The sequence below is a fragment of the Pipistrellus hanaki genome (assembly GCF_964339955.1).
Source record: "Pipistrellus hanaki genome assembly, chromosome: 2".
Classification (NCBI taxonomy): Eukaryota; Metazoa; Chordata; class Mammalia; order Chiroptera; family Vespertilionidae; genus Pipistrellus; species Pipistrellus hanaki.
Genome location: NC_140504.1, coordinates 62,724,917 through 62,748,981, shown reverse-complemented (window position 1 = coordinate 62,748,981; position 24,065 = coordinate 62,724,917). Strand labels below are relative to the sequence as shown.

The window sequence follows — 24,065 nt, the reverse complement described above, 5'->3', positions numbered from 1 at the left end:
GGTCTCTCTGTTGGCCTTGAACCCGGGCTTTGTACTTGGCCTCCACACACTAACTGGGTAACTTTAGAAGAGTCTCTAAAGAATTGAGGCACAGAAAAAAAAAAAATGTCTGTAAACTGATAGGATAACGCTATTGAAACAACATGAGTAACATTACCTCACCAGCTTACCAAAAGCATTGTGATTGCCTTAGTTCATAGTGTCCTGTGAGGCCTATATTTTTTCAGAATTCTTTCTCATATAGGAAGTGCCAAACAGAAGTTTCATTTCCACAGTTTTCTGTTTGCTTGAAACACTAACAAGATTTACTTTTATCTTCAGATTTTATTTTGCATCTGTTTTCAGAGAACAAAGTGATATTATATTCCCATGAATATTGCAGACTTTTCCCAGCAAATGTTTGAGATATATATACAATTAAATAGCTTTATTTTCTACTGCACTTCCCAGGCCTTAGGATCTAGGGGATATTGTTTTTCATACTAGGATTTTATTGTTGGGGGGGGGGGGGAGGGATATTCATTAGTAAAACAATAAAAGTAAAAATCCAACAAAAGTGTCTATAAAGAAATTGCCTCTTTCCTATCACAAAGTTCTAACCTTTTCCCACTATTACATCTGAAATATCCTTTTAGATTTTCTCTATTCATTTATATATAGCAATTTCAGTGTGTTACATATGTTCTTTCTTCTTTAATACAGTTTAATACACTGCTCATAACTTTTTTCACATTACAATATTTCAAGATTTTTCTCTACTGAGCACATACCAGTCTACCTCCATCTTTCAGTGGCTGTTAGATTCCATGTTATGGCTGGTCCGTTATTGAATCAGTCCCCGCTAAAGTCCAAGCAGATTTTGGCAGCCTTCTGCTATAACAAATACAAATCTGTGTGCATGTGCCTCAGGAGCTTTTACACAGAAAGTTTTAGAAGTAGAGTTGCTGAGTAATAGGATGGTTTTGCATTTTTAATTGTGTTTATTTTATCAAATTGCCTTCCAGCCGAAACCAGTTTGGCTCAGTGAATAGAGCATCGGCCTGCGGACTGAAGGGTCCGGGGTTCGATTCCAGTCAAGGTCATGTACCTTGGTTGCGGGCACATCCCCAGTAGGGGTGTGCAAGAGGCAGCTGATAGATGATTCTCTCTCATCGATGTTTCTAACTCTCTAGCCCTCTCTCTTCCTCTCTGTAAAAAATCAATAAAATATATATTTTTAATTGCCTTTCAAAAAAGGCTTTATTTTATTTGCATTTCCACCAACAAGATATGATAGAGTCTCTTTCTCTGCATCCTCATCATTCTTTAAAAGCTTTTAATATGCTCATATGTATTCTTGATGAATTTAAATTAGATTTCGGGAATTTATTAGATTACAGAGTGGTGCTATTTATTTGGTTGGTGGTTGGTTGGTTGTTTTTTAAATGTTTTGTTTGCTTTTTATGTAAAATCTGATGAAATCTTAGAAACAGTTTGGAAAATGCTGCATTGAAGGGACATTAAATTATTGATGTGAAGCTCTAATGGGAAACAGGCAAATAAATCAAGCATGCCAATCAAGAAATTGGTAGAAAAGAAATATAAGTAGCATATTATTTTAAAATATAAGTCAAAAAACACAATTGTTACAGATTTCATTACAACAGCTCTGCATATTCATAATTCCATTCTAATGTCTTAGAGAATGTGGAGAAATTATTTATATCCATGTCAATGGTGTTTATTCTTTTGTGTGTTAATCTGACAGTCAGAAGTCCTGGAATATTTTTTGACTGCTATTTTGCTGAAAAACTTTGGGCAAAGTCACTTAATCCCTTCAGTTTGGGCTCATAATTTCATTTTTTTCCAATATAGAACAGAGCTAATGCACTAACCTAAAATACTGAATTAAATGTAGATAATTTTAATATTAGATAAATATTTTAATGGTGACTGCAATGAATCATAATTTTTTCTGCCCATGGGTGGTAATAACGTATTTAACACTCATCTATTGTTGCAGACAAGCATGAAACGAAATTAAAAGGAGTAATATACTTTCAAGCCATTGAAGAAGTATACTATGATCACCTCAAGAATGCTAATAAGGTAAACATTGATTTTTCAGGTTTCTACCATTTTAATGCATACCTAACTTGGCAAACTGTGTGTGTGTGTGTGTGTGTGTGTGTGTGTGTGTGTGTTTATTTGAAGCAATTTAGATTTATTGTTCTGCCATAACAGATAGATATGATCAGAATGATATAGAAAAATAACCATAGACGTAATTAGTACAGCTGATCTTTTTGTTTGGAGGGGGGTGGGGGAAACACGTCGTGGCACAGTGAGAAAATGTTCTGGACATATTGTTTGGAGAGACCCTGCTAAGTGACTCTTTGCAAGGGTGCTAAGACCCTACTACCTGCTTATGAGGAAGGAACTGAGTAGGGCTGAGACTAACAGCCATTGTTTGTGGAGCACCCACCATCGGCGAGCTTTATAGGGGAACTGCTAAGAGGGTTGGTGAGCTCCCTGAAATTTCTTGTGCAGAAAGGCCAGAAAGATAGTCAGTCTTGAGAAAGGTGTTGGGACTGGGGTATAGGTTATACCAGAGCAAAAGTAATGCCTATGTAGATTTGCATAAATTGGAACTTTTAAAGAAGCAGCAGCCCTGGTGTCATTTCATGTTAAAGTTTCAAGATACGTGTGTTACATTTTTGTTTCCTTTTTTGGTTTTTAGAGTCCTAACCCATTACTCACCTTCAGCGTCAAGACACATGACAGAATCTACTACATGGTGGCCCCATCACCGGAAGCCATGCGGATCTGGATGGATGTCATAGTTACCGGGGCAGAAGGCTACACTCACTTCATGTTGTAGTGAACTGGAGCCACGGTCCACGTCAGGGCAGACTGCAATAATCTCTTACAAGAATGAAGCCATATGGTATCCCAGATGGAAAGACCCAAAGGCCCAGCCCTTTAACCGTACATACTCAGAACTCCTTTCATATGAAGAGGAAGCCATTTGTAAATGAGAAAGAAGGGATTTTAATTCAAAGCTTGACCTCAAATAGCAAAACACTATTTTCATAAATAGCATCACTTAGAGGAGCATTTCTAATAAACTATTTTTTAGCAATGGCTGATCTTGGTGAACTAAACAGTTTACAAAATGTACATTCTTGGAAATATGTAATTACTTTAGCACCCAAATCATTGGTATTGACATTATTGGTATTAACTGGCTTTTTAAAAATAGGAGCATTTAGAAATATGAGCATAGAGAACTTTGGAGAAGAATATATTACAGGAAGAACTTTTGCCCTAATTTTTAAGTATTGCACCAAACCAAAGACTTGACATGACCTCTGTTTAATAGTAGTAGTTTCAAGTGATGAACTGCATTTGGTATTATTCTACACTTTAAAATGATGCTTTGATGCCATTAAGTGCCCAGGCAGTTGACTTTGAAGGGTTGCCACCAGCATAAGCTACTGTATATATATATATATATATATATATATATATATATATATATATATATAGCAAACCATTTCTTTATAAAATAAGAAACAGAAAGCTGTGTATTTTAAAAAGAAACAGTCTTGGACAGATATTTTGTCACATTGGGCAATTTAAAAAAAGAGACTATTAAATATTAGGAGCTTGTTTTCCTGAAGATTTCTCCATTCCCAGTGCTGAAAATACAAGTAACCAGTGGCCAATTCCTTAGATTGTCGCGATTTTCCTTTGTTATGGAGCACACCTGTTAGTTACAGCCTCACAGGACATAGCTATGAAATCAGAGTTGTGGTTTTGTGTTCTTGTGTGTGTTTTTTTTTAACCAAAGAACAGACCAATGAAAATGCTTATTTACAGAATGCTGTAGTTTTATAAAATATCCAATGAAGTTCAATCATGTTCTCTGAAATGTACTATTTTATTATGTATCTCTTTACAGTAAGCCGTTGTTTCTTAGAGTTAAGTTAATTTTTGGTTGAATTAAATGACTTCAGGCAAGTCTCTTTCACAACAGTTTTTTAAATGCCACTTATCATGGCTTGTTATGTTGTGTGTTTGTAAGTATGAAAACTTGGCAAATGAATAGAAGTAGAAAATAATGACACTACTTACTAGTGAAGGTGAGATGATTAGATTAGAAGTGTCTATGAAATGTTTGTCAGGCCTGACTGGGTACAATTTTTTACACTTGCAGTGTGCTTTGTGTGTATGTATACATATTTCCAATAATAAGATTTTGCAACTGGATAACACATGATTTTACTTGAACAATAGAGGACAAAATCACAATTTCAGGAGACATTTTTATTATCTGGGTGTTGTTTTTTCAGAGATCACCCTTAATCTTGTAATGATCTAAAAAGTGAATATAATTGCTAAAATTTTCTTGGTTTAATGTAAAGAAACAACTTTTTTGTACTGTACTTTCTGCACAGGATTGTAAAGATATTCTAATCAACTTTGTATCTTGCATGATGTAGTAAACCTTTTAAAAATGTGTGTTAAAATATGTTGAGTTTGGATTAAAATGTTGATCAGATTTCAATCTGAAGATAAACTCATCTCTTATTAGGAAGTTACCTATCGGTAACATGACAAGTGTGGCAGGTGGATTAATCAGCCAAAGTCTGACTGGATAAAGGATGTTGTGTGCTAACAATATGAGTTGTGGTATAAAAACAAGTAATTAGAAGTATCTTTGGCCGCATTCCTGTTGTTAACAAAATGAGGTACTCCTGGAAACTCTGACATCTTACTATCTTTTTTTACAGATGCATTTAGTACTTGGGATTCTAAGGACTGTGTTTACTTCTACTTCAACTAGAGGCCAGGTGCATGAAATTCGTGCACTAGGGGAGGAGGGGGTTCCCTCAGCCAGCCTTCGCCCTCTCACAGGCCAGGTGCCCTTGGGGAATGTCCTACTGATGGCTTAGGCCCACTCCCTATCTCCACCACCGCTGCTGCACTCGCTAGCCATGAGCCCGGCTTCTGGCTGAGAGGCCCTCTCCCTGTGGCAGCTCCTGCATTGAGCATCAGCCCCCTGGTGGTAACTGCATGTTATAGCGACTGGTTGTTCTGCCGTCAGGCCAAAACTGGCTCTCTGACATTCCCCAAGGGGTCCCAGATTGTAAGAGGACACAGGCCAGGCTGAGGAACACAATTGGGCTGGAGAGGGATGTGGGAGGTTGGCCAGCCAGGGAGGGACCGCAGGAGGGCTCCAGGGCATGTCTGGCTTATGTTGCTCAGTCCCAATCAGCCAGACTCCAGCAGCAAGCTAACCTACCAGTTGGAGCATCTGCCCACTGCTGGTCAGTGCATGTCATAGTGACTGGTTAACCAGTTGACTGCCCCCTGGTGGTCAGTGCACGTCATAGAGAGTAGTTGAGCAGCCTTAGCATATCATTAGCATATTACACAGTGATTGGTTGAACTGCCAAGTGAACAACAACTTAGCATATTAGGCTTTTATTATATAGGACTAGAGGCCCAGTGCACAAAATTTGTGCATGGGGTGGTGGTGGGGTCCCTCAGCCCAGCCTGCACCCTCTCCAATCTGGGACAACCTTGAGGGATATCCGACTGCCCGTTTATCCACCGGGATCAGGTCTAAATGGGCAGTCGGATATCCCTCTCACAATCCAGGACTGCTGGCTCCCAACTGCTCGCCTGCCTGCCTTCCTGATTGCCCCTAACCACTCCCCTGCCAGCCTGATTGATGTCTAACTGCTCCCCTGCCCACCTGTTTGCCCCCAACTCCCCTCCTCTGCTGGCCTGGTCACCCCTAACTGCCCTCCACTGCAGGGTTGATTGCCTCCAACTGCCTTCCCTTGCAGACTTAGTCCCTCTCAACTGCCCTCCCTTGCAAGCCTGGTCCCTCCCAACTGCCCTCCCCTGCTGGCCATCTTATGGTGGCCATCTGTGTCCACATTGGGGTAGGATCTTTGACCACATGGGGGCAGCTATCTTGTGTGTTGGAGTGATGGTCAATTTGCATATTACTATTTTATTAGATAGGATAGAGGCCTAGTGCATGGGTGGGGGCCAGCTGGTTTTCCCTGAAGGGTGTCCCGGATCAGGGTGGGGGTTCCCTTGGGGCGTGGGGCGGCCTGGGTGAGGGGCCTGTGGTGGTTTGCAGGCCAGCAACCCAAGTGGAGGCCCTGGTATTGTTATGCCCAGATTTGAAGATCCCCAAGGACCACCAGGGAGCCGAGTCCGATGCAAAAAACAAGAGCCTTTATTCAAACTCAAGTCTGGTCTCCCTGCCTCTACAGACGCAGCGGCAGAATGCAAGGAGCCCTGAGCTCTGAAAGTGTGGTCTTTTTATAGGTTTTAGGGTTGGGTGGTGGGGTGATGCTCGGACCACTGAGTTGGCTGGTTCTGATGGGTGGGGTGAGGGCCAGGGTCCAGTTACGCTGGGTTACTTCCCTCTGTATTTCTATTGGCTGCTTTAAGGGTGGGTTGGGTAATTGATACATTTTGTGGTCTTTCTCGGAAAGGGGTTATGTCGGAGACATACAAGACAGTTACACAATATAAAACGGAGTCAGTCCTGCTCTGCCCTTGAAAGAAGGCCTACGTGCTGGAAAGGGGCCATGAGGCGGTATCTCAAAGCCTGGACTGTGAAAAACAAGATATTTGTTAATGCTTGAAACCCTCCAGAATTACATTAAAAAGTATCAGAGCTGGAATCCAGAAATCCTTGTACCACAGTTTATTTAACCATTTTCTATTATTTGTCCATTCGGGTTTTTTTCTTATTTGTTTATAAAGCTGATGCTGTAGTTGCCCTAGCCAGTTTGGCTTAGTGGATAGAGTGTTGGCCCGTGGACTGAAGGGTCCCAGTTTTGATTCTGGTCAAGAGCATGTACCTCAGTTGCAGGCTCTTCCCCCGCCAGGCCCTGGTCAGTGCTTCTGCAGGAGGCAACCAATCAATGTGTTTCTCTCAGTATTTATTTCCCTCTCTCTTTCACTCTCTCCCTAAAAAAAAAAAAAAAAAAAAAAATCAATGGAAAAATATCCTCGGGTGAGGATTAAACACACACGTCCCACAAAAACAAAACAAAACAAAACAAAACAGAAAAACAAAAACTGGTGCTGTAATAATAATATGAATCCTTATGTGTTAATATTGTTTTCTATAGGATAGTCACAAAATGGGACCACTGGATCAGGGGTGTTGAAAATGATACATATTTTAAATTATAAAGATGTGGTCATATTAGTTGGCAAAAGAGTTTAGCAATTCACATTCCCACCAACCATACATTTGTCCAGTTTCCCAGGATTCTTGACAATAATTGCTGTTTTTAATTTTTGCCAATCTGATTGGTGGGGAAAAATGGCATGTTATTTTTTATTTTTTTTTAAATATATTTTATTGATTTCTTACAGAGAGGAAGAGAGAGGGATGGAGAGTTAGAAACATCGATGAGAGAGAGTCATCGATCAGCTGCCTCTTGCACACCCCTTACTGGGGATGTGCCCGCAACCAAGGTACATGCCCTTGACCGGAATCGAACCTGGGACCTTTCAGTCCACAGGCTGACGCTCTATCCACTAAGCCAAACCAGTTTTGGCAGCATGTTATTTTTTTAATTCACATTTTCAAATAGCTAGGTTGAACATCATGGTTGCACATGTGAGCTGCCTATTCATAGCCATTGACCAATTTTATTAGGATTGTATTTTTTATCATTTCTAGAAGCAGATTAAATAGAAGTATTAATGTTCTATTGTACTGTAAAATGAATTTTTCTAGACTCTTATTTGACTAGAGGTGCCTTTTACCATTCAAAATGTTTAGGCCTGGCTGACATGGTTCAATGGTTGAACCCGGACCTATGAATCAGGAGGTCCTGGGTTTGATTCCAGTCAGGGGCACATGCCAGGGGTTGTGGGCTCTATCCCCAGTGGAAGTGGGGGAGGAGGGTGCAGGAGGCAACTGATCAATGATCCTCTCTCATCATTGATATTTCTATGTCTTTCTCCTCCTCCCATCTCTGAAATCAATAAAAATACATTAAAAGGTTTAAATCTGTATATAGTCAAACATTTTTATTCTTTATGATTTGGGAATTTCAAGTTTTAAGATTAAGTCCTTTCTATCCCCAGGCTATAAAATATTCTCCTAAAAGTACTTATTTCTTCTGTTGAGATTTCTTTAAATCTTCACCTGAAAACCTGTTTTTATTGATTTTTAGAAAGGAAGACATAGAGAGTTGTGTTTTTTGTTTTTTAATCTACTGAGATTTATTTTTGCATATAACGTGAGGCAAGGGTCAGAATGACTCAGTGGTCAGGCAGAGGAAGAGCAAGAACAAAACCAAATTTAGAAGGGGCTGAGGAGCAATGAATGTTCTGTTCCACTCCTCAAACAAGTAGGTTTAAGGTCATATCGTGGAAGCCTTTCCAGTACAGGTTAAAACTGTCAGGGGGTTGGAGGTGGAGGAGATATAGGGAGGGTAAATGGTGATGGGAAAAAAAATAAAGTTAAAAAATAAAAATGCAAAAAAATACACACACACACAAAAACCAAAACCTCGAGGGTGAGAGCGACTTGTAATGCATCAAGCTTAGCTTTGAGGCCTCAGGTCGATGAGACAGAGGGTTTCCAGACCTTGGGAGGGTTCCTCTCTGCTTCCAGCCCTGCAATGGCTACCTGCCCTCTAAGGAGGCTCCGGACAGCCCCCAGAGGAGAACTCACAGCCCCAAAGCAAAAGCAGGCTAGAGTGACTTCGCTTTGCGCATGCGCGCTTCCGAGTGCTGCGCGTCTTCCGGGCGCTCTTCCGCCAATCCCTGTCTTCCAGCCGTGGCGCATGCGCAGCCTCGCTCCCTCTGCGCCCGGAGGCGTCTCCGTAAGTCAGCGCGGGGCGCGGGGGCCGCTGGGAAGATGGCTGCCGTGGGCATGGCGGCCGCGGCGGCCAAGGGTGCTTGTCGGAGGTGGGGCTGGACGGCCGTCTCCTGCGGCTTCCACCGTAGCCTCTGCACGTTACTCGTTCGGAAGCCCGAGAAGGCGCCTCGGTGGCTCCCAGGTCAGTGCCCGAAAGACGGGAATGGAGAGCGTTCTTTCGAACACCACCCCGGTTCCATCCGTTCCTTTGTGGGCGTTTTTGGCGCCCCATTCAAAAATGCTCTGGTCCCATTGGGTACCCCAGTCCCGGCGGAGGCTCTGCGGAGGGCGGCGCGGCGGCCCGGGGTGTCTCGGACCGCCCGGCTCCTGCTGGCGGTTTGCGCTCCTGAAGGATCCCGCTCTCTGCCTGCCTTCCCTGCTCGGCGCCGAAGGGAACATTAACGTGCATTTAATGCGATGATTGTTAGTTTATTTTTATTTTTTTCTCTTTTCTCTGCGGGTTGGGAGATCGTCACTCTGTGAAGGTGCTGAGACCCGCCCTCCTTGGACTTGAGGGGGGGATTTACAGTGGGAACAGTCTCTTTGTGAAAGTGTATACAGATCGAGCCTTATTTCTGGTTTTGTCTTCTCCATGCTCCCGCTCAGTGAAAACCGTAACCATTCCTTGATAAAGGACACTGTAATTTTAAACCAAAAAGTCAGAGCACTTTAATATTTTCTTTCATCTTGTGCTTGGTTCCTCCCTGTTCCCATTTCAGCCCCACCCTCCCGTGTATAGTGTGACTCCTCCAAACATGTCTATACACTTAACAGCTGAGCCCCATTGATGTTTGTTTCTTTTCAGATTTAACCCATTGGAATTAGTAATAACTCAAAGTGTATATACAATTTTGGGGGACATCTACATATAGTCTGTCTTTCTAAAGTTTGACTTTTTACCTTTTGGTTTGGTTTCGTCCTCACCTTGGGCACTCAGATGCATGATTGTTTGGAATGGGAATTGTCATTGCAGATATTCTTTGTTTTGAGTTAAAAATTGTAAATGTTTATAATCAGTTTAACTTGCATTTAAGTGTACACAATCTAAAGACGTGTTATTTGTTTCTCTAGGGTAGTATGTCATTTCATTAACAAGGTAAATTTCATTAAAGAAGTTTCAGTTCATCTATTGAGCACTTCAGCACCAGGTTTTGAACTAATTCTTATTGTACAAACATCCTTTATGGATATAATTTAACCTGTCCACTTAAAACTTACCAAGGTTAAATAACTGGTTGCCTCACGGAGACATTCTTGTGTTGGGAAGTGATATTAAGAGGGTAGGAAGGATTTTTGAGTGGTGAACCAGGGAAATGGGAAATGAACGTTTCTGCTTATACAATCTGCCAGCCAGTGTAACTGGCTCCTGCTAGCCCTGTTTTTCACTGAAAGTTTTAAATTTGGAATACTTCACTATACATTGAAACTTTGAAACAAGCAAATAATTTTTTTAAATCAGCTTCTTAAATTCAGAGTGATGTAAACTTTATCAGCTCCCATAGAAGAGACTGAGAAGTTTTTGTTAGCCGCAATAAAGGAGAGGAAGATTGGACCTTGCTCAAAGAAGGTACTGATTTTGAAATGAAGATATGCACAGACTTGTCATAGAATATGCACAGATTCATAAAATATGTCAAATTTTTGTGTGTTTTTTATTAAGTGGAAATAGTATTTGACATCAGTTTGACAAATTAAGAAAGTTAAGATTGAGAAAAAAATATATATATATATATTTGGTTTTCCAAAAACTGTATTTGCAAACTATGGTTTATGTTTTGTGTACTTTGTTTAGCTTGCAGACGAAAGTCATCAGTCTCTTTCCTTAGTCGACCAGACCTTCCAAAACTGGCTTATAAGAGACTAAAAGGCAAAAGTCCAGGAATTATCTTCCTCCCTGGCTTTATTTCTAATATGATGGGTACAAAAGCATTGGCGATTGAGGAGTTTTGCAAATCTCTAGGTCACGCCTATATCAGGTAGGAACAACACATTTCAGAGAAAATATTACTACCATTTAGCATGGCAGTGGAGAATTACTTCTGCTCTAACCAATTGAAGCAAGTGCCAGCATTTTTATATGTTAATTTATTTCAATGGTTGTAAACTTTCTTGTGACTTAGGGGGCTTGTAAATGCAGCCTTTAATAAGACCTTTTTAAAAAGTTTTTGTGCCACATTGACTGCTGGCAGGAAAGGAAACTAATGATAACTAAGCTCTTTAGATACAATAACCTAATATGACAACAAACCAATATACTATTGTTGGCTTTATTATGATTATATTGTAGTTTTCCATTTGGGGTTTAAGGGCTTTTACTTATCACTATTTATTACCTTACTTTTTAAAAATATGTATTTAAAAATATATATGCATTTTAAAGTACAGTAATTCATTAAATAAGAGTTAAATGGCTATGACACCTCATCAACATTGTAATAGAATAGCCTTGAATAAAACATTGGAGGGCTCCTGAATTATAAAATTAGTATTGTATTATTTACATTTCCTCTTAAGTTTTCTTTCTCCTCACTGCTGTAATTTCAGTGTGTATAAGAATAAATAGGGATAGATGGTGTTTAACTAAAACTTGATTTCACAATTTGTAATATTTTATGCTGATAATTATTTTAGTAAAATAACATGTTTATGTTGCTGTTGTTAGGTTTGTTTACCTGTAACAATTATTTATTTAGTGCCTAATTTACCAGAAGAGATAGTATGGTTTAATAGAAAGAGCACTGGCCTGGAATTCAAGAAAAATGGGTCGTAGAATCAATTCTAGCAATAACAATGACAGATAAATAAGTTTATAAACACTGCCTATTTTCATCATAAAAAAATGAGATTTGATTAAGGTAATTTCTGAATTATTTTCAGAACAGCCTAGAAAAAAAGGTAGTCCTACTAACATTTGCTCAGTAGATCTAGAAAATACAGCTTTTAGGAATAAAGTAATAAGTAAAAAAAAAAAAAAAAAAAAAAAAAAATTAGAAACTTTTAGACTTTATCTGTTTAATATAATAGTAGAAATTATATCAATTAAATGCATTTAGTCTTAGTTCTTTTTTAAAAAAATATATATTTTATTGATTTCCACAGAGAGGAAGGAAGAAGGATAGAGAGCTAGAAACATCAATGAGAGAAACATTGACCAGCTGCCTCCTGCACACCCCCTTTTCGGGAATGTGCCTGCAACCAATGTATAATACATGCCCTTCACCAGAATGGAACCTGGGACCTTTTAGTCCGCAGACCGTCGCTCTATCCACTGAGCCAAACCGGTTTCGGCTAGTCTTAGTTCTTTTATCAGATTAAATGAATTGTTTCATATTCATTCTCAGTACTCTTAAAAAAATCTGTTGACTTAACTGTTGTTCTGAAGACTGGCATATCTTTTGCGAGTAGACTTTCTAGCACTGTATTAGGTGATGTGAAAATATAAAACTCTAGAGACCTGGTGCACAAATTCATGAACCAGTGGGATCCCTCGGCTTGGCTATGGTATCGGGCTGAAACCGGCTCTCTGACATCTACTGAGGTGTCCCAGATTGTGAGGGGGTGCAGGCCAAGCCAAGGGACCCCAGCAGTGCACCATCAGGGCTGGGGAGGGACACGGGAGGTTGGCCAGAGCGGGAGGGTGTGTCCGGCCTGTCTTGCTCAGTCCCGATCAGCCAGACCCCAGCAGCAAGCTAACCTACTGGTTGCAGCATCTGCCCCTAGTTGTCAGTGCACCTCATAGTGACTGGTCAACTGGTTGACTGCCTTCTGGTGGTCAGTGCACATCATAGTGAGCGGTTGAGTGCCCTTAGTATATCATTAGCATATTATGCTTTGACTGGTTAAATGGATGACTGCATATAGCATATTAGGGTTTTATTATATAGGATGGTCATTACCGTTAAAGGACCTTTCATAAAGCTGGGAAACAGGAGAAAATACAGATGATTAATTTGGCAAAAAAAAAAAAAAAACATCAGAAAGTGATAGTGTCAAAAGAGCAGTACCCTTTATTGTATCAAGTAAGAGAAAGAAAATGGGATTGAAGTGGGTAGAAAAGTCTTTATAAAGGAACACTAAAGAATAGTTAAGTTTGGGATAAGAAGGAAGAGCTATCTAGGAAGGGGACTAGCCTCAGCAAAATATCATGATAGCAGAAATATTATCATCATTTTTCCTCTTTGTCCTTAACATATTTTGAATCAAGAAATCTCCTTTTTACCAGTTCTTAAATTTAATTTGAGGCTGGGAAAATTATCCCGTTTCTATTTCCCTATAAGACATATGTAGGTTTTCTGTATTTTGCAACTCCTGAGGAGGAGGGGAGAGAGAGAAAGAGAGAGAGAGAGAGAGAGAGAGAGAGTGTGTGAGAGAGAGAGAGAGGTATCAATTGATTGGCTGCCTCCTGCAGGCCCCACACTGGGAATCAACCTCTTGGTGCATGAGGACATTTAAAGGTAAATACATTTAAAGGTATATTAAGTAATGATAATAAAATAAGATGTTTGTAGACAATATATTAAGTGGTATGGTGTTAAGATGCAGTCTATGTATCCTATGTAATAAAAACCTAATTTGCTAAGTGTCCAGTTGTCCAATCATCCTTTCAACCAATCGAAGCTTAATATGCTAATGATATGCCAAAGCCACTCAATTGCTCACTATGACATGCACTAACCATTAGAGAGCAGTCAACCAACCAGTTGCTATGACATGCACTGACCACTAGGGTACAGGCGCTCAAACCGGTAGGTTAGCTTCCTGCTGGGGTTCAGCCGATTGGGACTGAGTGAGAGGGGCTAGACATGCCCTGGAGCCCTCCCATGATCTCTCCTCAGCTGGACAACCTCCCGTGTCTCTCTCCAGCTCAATCGTGCACTGGTGGGGTCTCTTGGCCTGACCTGCACCTTCTCGCAATCCAGGACTCCTCAGGGGATGTCGGAGAACCAGGTTCAGCCCAATCCCGCAGGCCAGACAGAGGGATCCCACTGGTGTACAAATTGGTGCACTGAGCCTCTAGTATCTTTATAAACCCTTAAAAAGAATAGCCTTTCACTTCAAATTTTTAATTTGATCAAATCTGTTACTTGTTTTATCAAAACTCCATTACAATCTAATCACCATTACCTATTGATTACATTTAGCTTCTTATAAGGGATTTTATCTTCTATTTATACTTCACTGTCTCAGTTTACTTTTGTTGTGATTATTGGCTGTAAAATTTAGATCTTGATTGAGGAAATGGTTACTTAGTTTTATGTATTATACAACAAGTAGTACATCAGTCTATATGAAAATGTATTCTTAATGTCCTGTCACAATGTCTAAAATAAAATTGAGTCAGAGCTAAGGACTATAACATGTTGTTTTAGGGCTGATATTCTAGCATAATTCTAATAGAATATTTAATTCTAGATTTGAGAATATGTCTTAGAGTATTGTGGCTACTAGGACAGACTTTTTTTTTATAATATATTTTTATTGTGTTTGGGAAGAGGGAGGAGGAGGAGGAGGGGAGAGAGAGAGAGAGAGAGAGAGAGAGAGAGGTATCAATTGATTGGCTGCCTCCTGCAGGCCCCACACTGGGAATCAAAACCCGGACATGTGCCCTGACTGGGAATAGAACCAACAACCTCTTGGTGCATGAGGACATTGCTCAACCAACTGAGCCATACTGTCTGGGCTAGGACAGTCTTTTGTTTCTGTGTTTATAAGTCCTAAAACTGCTGAATATGTTTGAATTATCTTTAACTTTTGGTTAGGGTTCTTATAACCTATTAGTCTCACTAAATGGTTATAATTTCCTTTATATGTATTCTGCATCTTTACCACATATTTGGAAGGAAAGTGTAAAAATGTAGCAAGGAGAAATATCCAATTGCCTGTCAAGGAGAAAAGGAGGGCTAATTGGTGCCTTTCTCTACTCTTTTCCCTGTCTCCTACATAATTGTGATTTAGACTTCAGCAGCTACCTTTTTGCCCAATTTCCCGAGGGTCAGTTCACTAGACACTTAAAGAAAATTTTAATTTCTTTTTTCTCCATCACTTACAAATCCCTTATCTATAAGAAAATAAATATATATATTTTATATTACATATATACTCTCACATGTATACTAAACATATTAGGGTTTATTAGTTTTAATAAGATTTTAAGAATCAGAAAAACATAAAACCTTAAATTTGAATAAAATAATTCTTTTTACTTTTACCTTCCATTTCTATTCATTTAGAATGTATTATGATAATCACTGTGAGGTTTACATGCACTCCTAGTCACTATGGAGAATGTAAAGACAAAGATTAAGATCATGATACTTTTCATTTAAGATCTTACAATCTCAGGGGAATGATAAGACATATATATGCACACAAACTGTCTTATAAAGCAGGATTTGATTGTGATAGATAAAAATGAATTCTGAAGAAATTTCATTAGCTGGAGATTTTTTTTCAATTTCCTTGCAAAGTCTTTCCAGCAAAAAAAGGTTCATCTGTACAAGTTCTGAGAGATAAAATTCGTAATGAAGGTGATGGGAAAAGGTATTTCAGTTTAAGGAAATAGTATGAATCATAAAACAGCTTATTTTAGGAGCAACAAATTGATCAATTTGGCCAAAGTAGTAGTTTCCTTTGATGAAATGCTAAAAGTCAATCTGGGGTGACCAGAATATAATGGTCTAAAAATACAAGCTATGTTGTATGTCATAGGGAGCCATTGAAATAAATGTCATACCAATATAATCTTAGGAAAATCCTGTCAGTTTTAAAGGGGATCCATCCAAAAAGAGAATAGTCATAGAGCACAGTTAGGAGGTTACTGTGATATGGTGGTTTTACATGACAAAGAGCTGATATTGGTTTTACCAAATTGCAGAGAATGGAAAGAATGTGGGGGTGGGTGGGGGGGAGATTTCAAGTGAGTGAGGATGGATGGTACAGGGCAGGCAGTTTTGAATAAGACATTATGCCCTTGAAGACATGACATTCTAGTCAGAGATACATATTCAAAACCTGATTACAACATGCAGTATGAAAAGTGTTAATTGAGAACATACATAAGACAGTGACTGACTGGTTCTAAACAGGGCATACGTTGCAAAGAAAGTTCCTCAAAGGAGATGACACACCTAGGAATTTGAGTAGGAAAGGAGGGTCTTCTAGGCAGTAGGAAACGTACAAAAAGTTATGAATGGGCTTAGAATTGTGGGTAGTTCAATATAACTAAGGTTTATGGTAATCTACAGGAGCGGTATGATACTTCATGATTTATTGAATTGAGACCTTGAGGAGAAGTGAAATTCACAGATCAGGCAGACTTTGAGCCAGGAGAACTAAGAAGTTGGAAGGAGAAGAAACTAATTGGATGGGCTGGTGATTAATTTGATTTTGATCTCCTCTTTCCCTTCCACTAATAATTTAGTAAGTATATATTAAGCACTTACCATGTGCAAGGCACTGACCGAGCCACTGGGAAAGCAGTGGTGAACAAAACAAAGCCAGTGCTCATGGAGCTTCCATTCTAGTGTGGGAGACAGAGCACACCCAAAATAATCAAATGTCATGTATAATATCAAGTAGAAATGTTTGCTAGCCTATATAATAAAAGGATAATGTGCTAATTGTCCCCTCTAAAGTTTGCCCCAGATACCAGATCGATTGCTTACTATGACATGCGCCGACCACCAGGGGGTGGCATGGAATATGGCCGGTGACTAGCTGCAGAGTACTGAGGGAATGAGGGAAGAAGTAGGAGGGGAGGCTGGGAGGAGGGGAACCTGATGCGCCCTGATTGCCTGCCAGGCCTAAGGACTCTACCCATGAACGGATAGGGTCCCTAGACCTGGCCGGTGATCAAGACCCATGGGGCCTTCCCCCTGCTGCCAGCTGCCAGCTAGGGCCTTCCTTCATTCTGCGCTGCCCCTGGTGGTCAGCGCACTTCATAGCGAGCAGTCAAACTCCCAAGGGAACAATTTGCAATTAGCCTTTTATTATATGAGATTATAGAAAGCCTTCGGCGGGTTTGTAAGAGACATGATTTTTGTTTTAAAAAGATCACTGGCTACAATGTGGGGAATAAACTATGAGGGTGAAAATTGGAAAGGGAGACTTTTAGACCAATCAAGAGAGGATAATAATGTCACCCATCTGCCAGCGGTGGAGATGAGAAAGTGAGTGGCTGTTGGGGCTATTTGACGGGTAAGCCAATAGGATTTAATACATTTTAGGCATTGTATAATGATGAATGTGCTGTATTTTTTAAAAATCAGAGAAGCAAATAGATAGATATCTGGGTATAGATATGTATTTACCTTTTTCAGGTTTGATTACTCGGGAATTGGAAAATCAGAAGGGAACTTCGAAGAGTGTACATTGGGAAAATGGAGAAAAGATGTTCTTTCTATAATTGATGACTTAGCTGAAGGACCACAGGTGACTATTTTTGTTAAATGTGATATCATTATTGATGATACCCTCATGATATTCGAGCTGTTTCTTTGATGTCAAAATTTATTTAAACTTTAACAATCAATTTTGATATTTGATTTAAAATTGTTCATTTTTACTTCCTCATAACATGTAAGTGCCATTTTACTTATTTTACCTATTTTATTTTCATAATTCTCTATTGTAGACCAAATACTTTTTTAACAAAAAGTAATCATAATTTTAATTCTACCTTGTGTCAAATATTAAAAGTCTGAGAACCAAAGGATATAAAAGAAAAAGTATATATATTCTATTAAATTACTACCTTTATAGAAAAGAAAAATAAATTGCTCTTTAAAACTGCACATATTTTTATTTTTAGATACTAGTTGGATCTAGCCTCGGCGGATGGCTTATGTTTCATGCTGCAATTGCACGGCCACAAAAAGTTGTGGCGCTTGTTGGTGTAGCTGCAGCTGTAGATGTCCTAGTGACAAAGTTTAATCAGCTTCCTGTTGAGGTACGTCACAGGCATGCCTCCTATCATCCTTCTGCTCCCTCTTTCTTTAAATATTTGTTTATGTGTCACCATTCCTTTGATTGACTACATTAGGCCATCTTTTTTCTTAGCTACTTATTTATTTATTTTTATTTTTATTCAATTATTTTTTATTATTATTTTTAAAATAAATCTTTATTGTTCAGATTATTACAAATGTTCCTCTTCCCCCACCCCCCCATTGTCCTCATCCATAGGTGCACAGTTTTTGTTCAGTCTCTTTCCTTTTCCCCGAGAATCGTCAGTTCACTCCTCTTCCATACCTCTGATTCTATTATATTCACCAGTTAATACTGTTCATCAGATTTTTTAATTCCCTTGGTTTTTAAATTCACTTAGCTGCTTTTTTAAATAACATCTCTTTGCTTTCTTTACTATTTTGTCTCTTGTTTAAGGTTTCCTTTTCTTCAGTCCCTTCAACTCATTCTGGCAAATGTTTGAGCCATATTAATGAAATAACACTTTAAATTTTTTTTAAGCAACATTTTCTTTATTAATTGCATTTACCTATTTAGATCATACACCATGATCACTTCTTGTCCTCTTACTTTCTGGCCTGGGAGAAATAGTACCTATTCTTATGACCACATTAAACTTGACTAATTATGACATATTTTTTTTTTAGCCTGAAAGCAGCCTCAGCAGAGCTCTCCAAGAATTAGCTCACCGGAGATGAGATTGCGAGTTCTGGCTTAGATATTTAGTTGACATTCTTTTTTTACTCCTACCTCTCATCTTAAAAGAGAATACTTTTTCATTATTAGCATGTTCCTCAGCAAAATGTGGTAGAATGAGCTTTCTAAAATAACTGGGAAAGTAATTAGTTTATTATATTTTATTATTGGATATATATTTAAGCACTTCAATTGTCTGCAAGGGTAAAGAAATAGTGGGTAATAGTTATTTATTTTTGTATATGTTATTTATTTATTACAATCTGTTGAGTTTTCCTTGGGCATCTTTTCCTAAGGATATAAATTTTACCTGTGGGACTAAGATCCTGGCAGGCCTGTGGCCCAGAAAATTAGAGAAAGGAAAACAGTCTAGAACAGTGGCTCAAAAAGTATAGTAGTTCCTAGGCCAGCAGCCTGAGCACTGAGAACTTGTTAAAAAGGCATATTCTTATGTTTCTTGTCCTTTTTCATTTGACTTATTTCACTTAACATGATACTCTCAAAATTCAGATGTTGTTGCAAATGGCAGTATTTTTTTTTTTATGGCTGAGTAGAATTCCATTGCAAAAATATACCACATCTTCTTGATCTATTGAAGGACACTTTGTTTGTTTCCGTATCTTGGCTCCTGGGAATAGTGCTGTGGTGAACAGTGAACATAGACGTGCCATGTAATTTCACTCATATGTGGAATATAAAACAGAAAGCAACAAAGTAAATAAACTCATAGACACAGACAAACAGTATGGCAGTTACCAGAGGAAAGGGGGAGGGGCAAAAAGGGTAAAGGGGGACAAACATGGTGAATGAGACTAGACTTTTGGGGGATGAGCATACAGGTGATCTATCACATAATTGTACACTTGGAACTTATATAATGTATTAACCAATGTCACTGCATTAAATTTAATTCAATTAAAAAAATCAAAAAGCATATTCTTGAGCTTCACCCGAGACTTACTAAATCAGAAACTGGGAGTGTTGCCTGATAAGCTGTTTTAACAAGTCTTTCAGGTGAAATTTGAGAACCCTGCTTTAGAGAGTGAAAGAGCAGAAGGAAAAAGAAAAAGAAAAATAAGAAAAAAATAACATTATTTAAAAAAAAAAATTGGTGAAACTCTTAGTAATTTATAATTTTAAGTAAAAGGGAAATATACTAAGGAAAGATAATTTTTTTTTTTTTTTTAATCAAGATGTGTCCCTCCATGCTGGGTGTGACTCAGTGGTTAGTATGTAGTGTTAAATGATAGTATGTCATTGGTTTTTGTCTCAAGTTCTACATTGAACCCAGTGCCATGTATTATCTGTTCTAAGTTTATTCTTAGCTTATACTGTTCTTCCCATCTCCTTAAGAAATGGCATTGATTGCAGTCAGGTTCTTTGTGATTTCCCTATCAGGGCTAAAATTGTGAGGCCAGTTTTCCTTGCACATATGTCCTGTTTCTGAGTTTTTCACTTTCTTGGTTATTTCTCATACATAATTGTTCAGTATTCCTCATGCTGCTAAATCTTACTACCATTGCATCTTTCTGCATCTAAACCTTGGAGCCTTTTGACTGGATCCTCTAGGTGGCTAATATAGTACTGTTCATGGTAAGAAATTATTTCAAGAACGTGGCAGACTGGAAAGGAGTTCATTTAACAGGGTGGTTTCTTTTGTTTGTTATTGACAAATGGCAAGATCTAAGTATATACATTTCTATTTGTGTGTGTATGTTCACATCACTCAAAGAGAGGATTATGGTATACGGTAATACCCCCGAGTGACTGAGAAGATCTCTATTCTGCCAATCAGAGCACATGTTTGCTAATTCTAAATCAAACCAGGAAACAGTTGTTTACAGAAACATGTTGAGCCCTTGTTAACATAAAAACATGTGTAAGGAAAGAGTAGGGACACTATTTTATTTTCTCCACAACCAACTAGCCCTAACAGTGTCCAAGGAGCAAAAGTGGGAGTGTTAGTACTTTTTCTAGCTTTGAGATGTTAAAACTCAGCATTTCTCATTTCTCATTAAGAGGACTTGTACCTCTTAACTGACGCTAATCATTGTCTCCTACTTTGGACACCAGAGGGCGTCAGGTAGGATGTACAGCTGTTTGGAAACCAAGCTTTTCAACCACATTGCCTGGGTACTGTTTCTTGGTGTAGAACTTATGTATATTGCACATTTTCTTTGGTTAATACTATTTTTGCTATTTCTGAACTTTTTTTTTTTTTTTTTTTTTTTTTTTTTGAGGATTCAGGACACAAAACATTCTGTGAAGTTTTTTCTTCAGATGAACAATATTCATTCAATTCAGTGTCAGATAACAGCTATTTGAGTAGGGATGTTAAAATGCAACCATTATTATATCTCAATAATTAGCATAGTTTTAACCTCATTTAATAGCCAGTGAAATTAACTTCTAATTATTGAAATTACAAATTCAGGAACAATCTGGAATACTTTGAAGATAACTAAGTATCATTTTTGCTTTAAATATTTAGTTCACATGTTTTTTAATGCAGAAAACCCCATGGTAATAATATAGACTCATACTTTTTTTTTTTTTTAATTTTATTGATTTCAAATTATTTGAGACATTTAGAAGTATAGCTTTCAGACGTACAGCTATTTTACTGAAATCAGTGGATTTCAACCACTCAATTTCACTGAATCAAATCTTTCTGGTATTAAAAAAAGACATTAGCCGAAACCGGTTTGGCTCAGTGGTAGAGCGTCGGTCTGCGGACTGAAAGGTAGGTCCCGGGTTCGATTCCGGTCAAGGGCATGTACCTTGGTTGCGGGCACATCCCCAGTAGGGGGTGTGCAAGAGGCAGCTGGTCGATGTTTCTCTCTCATCGACTTTTCTAGCTCTCTATCTCTCTCCCTTCCTCTCTGTAAAAAGATCAATAAAATATATTTTTTTTTAAAAAGACATTAAAATACCTAAAAATATATATAATATTGTACATATTTTTTCTATTTCAATTCTTAGATTGTTTAATACTATTGCATATGTTAGTATTTCATAAATACTTTTATTTTCCTAATTTTTTTTCCAATAGGTACAAAAGGAAATAGAGTTGAAAGGCGTGTGGAGCATACCATCCAAATACAGTGAAGAAGGAGTTTATCACATTCAGCATAGTTTCATTCAAGAAGCTAAACACCACTGCTTATTACATAGCCCTATTCCTGTGAACTGCCCTGTAAGATTGCTCCATTGCATGGAGGATGACGTTGTATCTTGGCACACGTCCGTACAGGTTGCTGACCGAGTAGTTAGCACAAATGTAGATGTCATCCTTCGGAAACATGGTGATCACCGAATGAAAGAAAAAGCGGACATTCATCTTCTTGTTTGCACTATTGATGACTTAATTGATAGACTTTCAACTGTAGTTACCTAAAATCACATTTGTAATGGGTATGTAAACTAGTGGATCCAGAAGATTGAGAGAGGGATAACAAATGGAAGATCCTGATATTGGTTTTTTTTCCCTGAGGTTTTGTTTAATGATGTCTTTGCACTTAAGTGATACAAATTTTAAAGAAAGTACAGTTGTCCCTCTGTACCCTCCACCTCTGGGATACCAGATTCTGAGGGTGCTCAAGTTCATTATAGAAACAGGGCATAGTATTCTAACCTATGCACATCCTCCTGTGCACTTTAAATCAGCTCTAGATTGTTTATAGCACCTAATCCAATGCAAATGCTGTATAAATATTTGTCATACTGTATTGTTTTAGGGATCAACCTTCTGGAGTTTTTTGTTAAGTATTTTTGACCCGTGGTTGGTTAAATCCAGAGATATCAAACCTGCAGAATCAGAGGGCAGAATATAGTAGCTGCTAGAAAATTGGAAATTTTTCTTCCTTCAGTCCCTGATTTCTTTTTTCATTATTATATTTCCTATGTTTTTATTCAGGATGTTTAACTTCTAATACTTTTGTTAACTGTGTCAGCTTTTAGTTGTGTTCTGGTCTCCTTAGAATTATTAATAAAGCTTAAAATTTTTGTATTTTGTTTGGTATCATTGTATATGGATATTTGTAAAATTCTGATTTTAAAATGAATTCACAAAATATAGGGAAAAAGCCTAAAATGATTAGAGAAATGTCTGAAGCATAATAAAGACTACTTTTTAAGTTCAAAAATAAGTTCAAAAATGAAGACTACTTTATATTCTGCGTGGTATATTTGAACTTAAAATTAAGGCTACCTTTTTTAAAGGCTCAAAGCTACAGTGATATACAGGGGATATATCATTTCTAAGATTTGGCCTATATGCAATATATTTAAATGGGGAAATTTTAATATACTTCATATTCTAAAGAGAGAATTGATCATTACATAGTATTGCCTACCTGCAGAAACATTTCTTTATTATTAATATGTGCCTTATGTTTCAATAGGCAACTGCTTGCGATCTAAGAGGACTTTTGGAAGTGTAAATATATTAAGAAAATAGGAAATACAGATAAAGGTTTTTTTATGGATTTTTTTTTTTAATAACTGCACTAGTCAGTCTCAATACTCTTGAGTTGGTGTATTTTAGATTTTAGGTTTGGTTGGACGTTAGCTTACTAGAGTTGTGTCTGTCAAAACAAAATTGACAACATGAAGAAAGAATGCTGGGATAAAATTGTGTCAAAAAGTTAACATAGCAGCAGCCTGAAAACTTATCCTCAGAGGCCTGCTCACCAGATTGGCCCTTGGCTGGCATCTGAGAACTTGAATTTTAGGAGGGTTCCCAGTACTGACAAAAGTGGCTCACTGTGCATATACTGTCTGTGCAAACAATGTGGTTTGTGCTGAACACCTGCTTGCCTTCTGGGAATCTGGAATTTTGTCTGGAAAAGGTGCCAGGCAGAGACTGCCTGAGTGGCCAGCTCCTAGAAAAACTCTGGGCTGTCACAACATGGCTGGGATTAAGTTCATCCGGTTTGACTCCACTGGGGGAGAATTCTTTGATGCTTCAAGCCTAGGTTTTCCAGATTTCACCTCAGGTTCCTTTTTTCTTTGCAGATTTTGCTTTGTATCTTTTCGCTCTCATGAGTTGTAGCTGTGAGTACACCTGGAAGTGGTGTTTGGGAAGCCTGACACAGATATGAAACTGGTTAATGTCCTGCAAGGCAATGAAACTACAGTCTGAGTTATCTTTTATACCAAACAAAAATCACAAATAAATACGAGAATTGTGTGTGCCACAGTGCCTGGTGCTAGAAGCAGTTGATAGTGGATGGCAGAAGAGCTGTTCCAGTCACTGCCAGGCACAAGGATTACAAAGATGAGGAAAGGGCTCAGCCCATGGGAGTTTTCTAGGGTTAAACATAATGACAATAAAATGTAATAAATATGATTATAGAGTCATAGTACATCTATAGAGGAAGAATAGTATGTACAAGGTTACTGACAGACTATAGAGTAGACTTAAATCCTGGCCCACCATTTACTAGCCCTGTGATACAATATACTTACCCTCCCTGAGGTTTCCTAATCTGTAAAATGGCAATATAAACCT

At 38.3% G+C, this 24,065-nt stretch overlaps 3 protein-coding genes across 24 annotated transcripts in view; 2 read left to right on the top strand and 1 right to left on the bottom strand.

Annotated features, from left to right (window-relative positions):
• The window catches only part of PHLDB2 (pleckstrin homology like domain family B member 2), a 218,295-nt gene extending 214,475 nt beyond the window's left edge, over window positions 1–3,820 (top strand). For all 22 annotated transcript variants that reach the window (XM_084873986.1, XM_084873998.1, XM_084873995.1 and 19 more), the window contains 2 exons: window positions 2,003–2,088; window positions 2,720–3,820. In XM_084873986.1, coding sequence (XP_084730112.1) covers window positions 2,003–2,088; window positions 2,720–2,860 — 227 coding nt within the window. In that variant the 3' untranslated portion in view covers window positions 2,861–3,820. The remainder of the gene's footprint in view (window positions 1–2,002; window positions 2,089–2,719) is intronic.
• The window catches only part of LOC311617582 (histone-lysine N-methyltransferase SETMAR-like), a 485,271-nt gene that overhangs the window by 14,638 nt on the left and 446,568 nt on the right, over window positions 1–24,065 (bottom strand). The gene's annotated exons all lie outside the window — the stretch shown is intronic.
• On the top strand, window positions 8,735–22,566 carry ABHD10 (abhydrolase domain containing 10, depalmitoylase). The gene is made up of 5 exons (XM_084874049.1): window positions 8,735–9,035; window positions 10,686–10,869; window positions 17,212–17,323; window positions 17,703–17,840; window positions 21,606–22,566. Exons 1-5 carry the CDS (start codon window positions 8,750–8,752, stop codon window positions 21,948–21,950), a joined length of 1,065 nt encoding a protein of 354 aa, XP_084730175.1. The 5' UTR covers window positions 8,735–8,749; the 3' UTR covers window positions 21,951–22,566.

Coding starts and splice junctions, on each gene's coding strand:
- ABHD10 (XM_084874049.1), top strand. CDS start 8,750: ATGCGCGCTTCCGAGTGCTGCGCGTCTTCCGGGCGCTCTTCCGCCAAT. Junction 9,036..10,685: donor GGCGCCTCGGTGGCTCCCAG/GTCAGTGCCCGA, acceptor TACTTTGTTTAG/CTTGCAGACGAAAGTCATCA. Junction 17,841..21,605: donor TTAATCAGCTTCCTGTTGAG/GTACGTCACAGG, acceptor TTTTTCCAATAG/GTACAAAAGGAAATAGAGTT.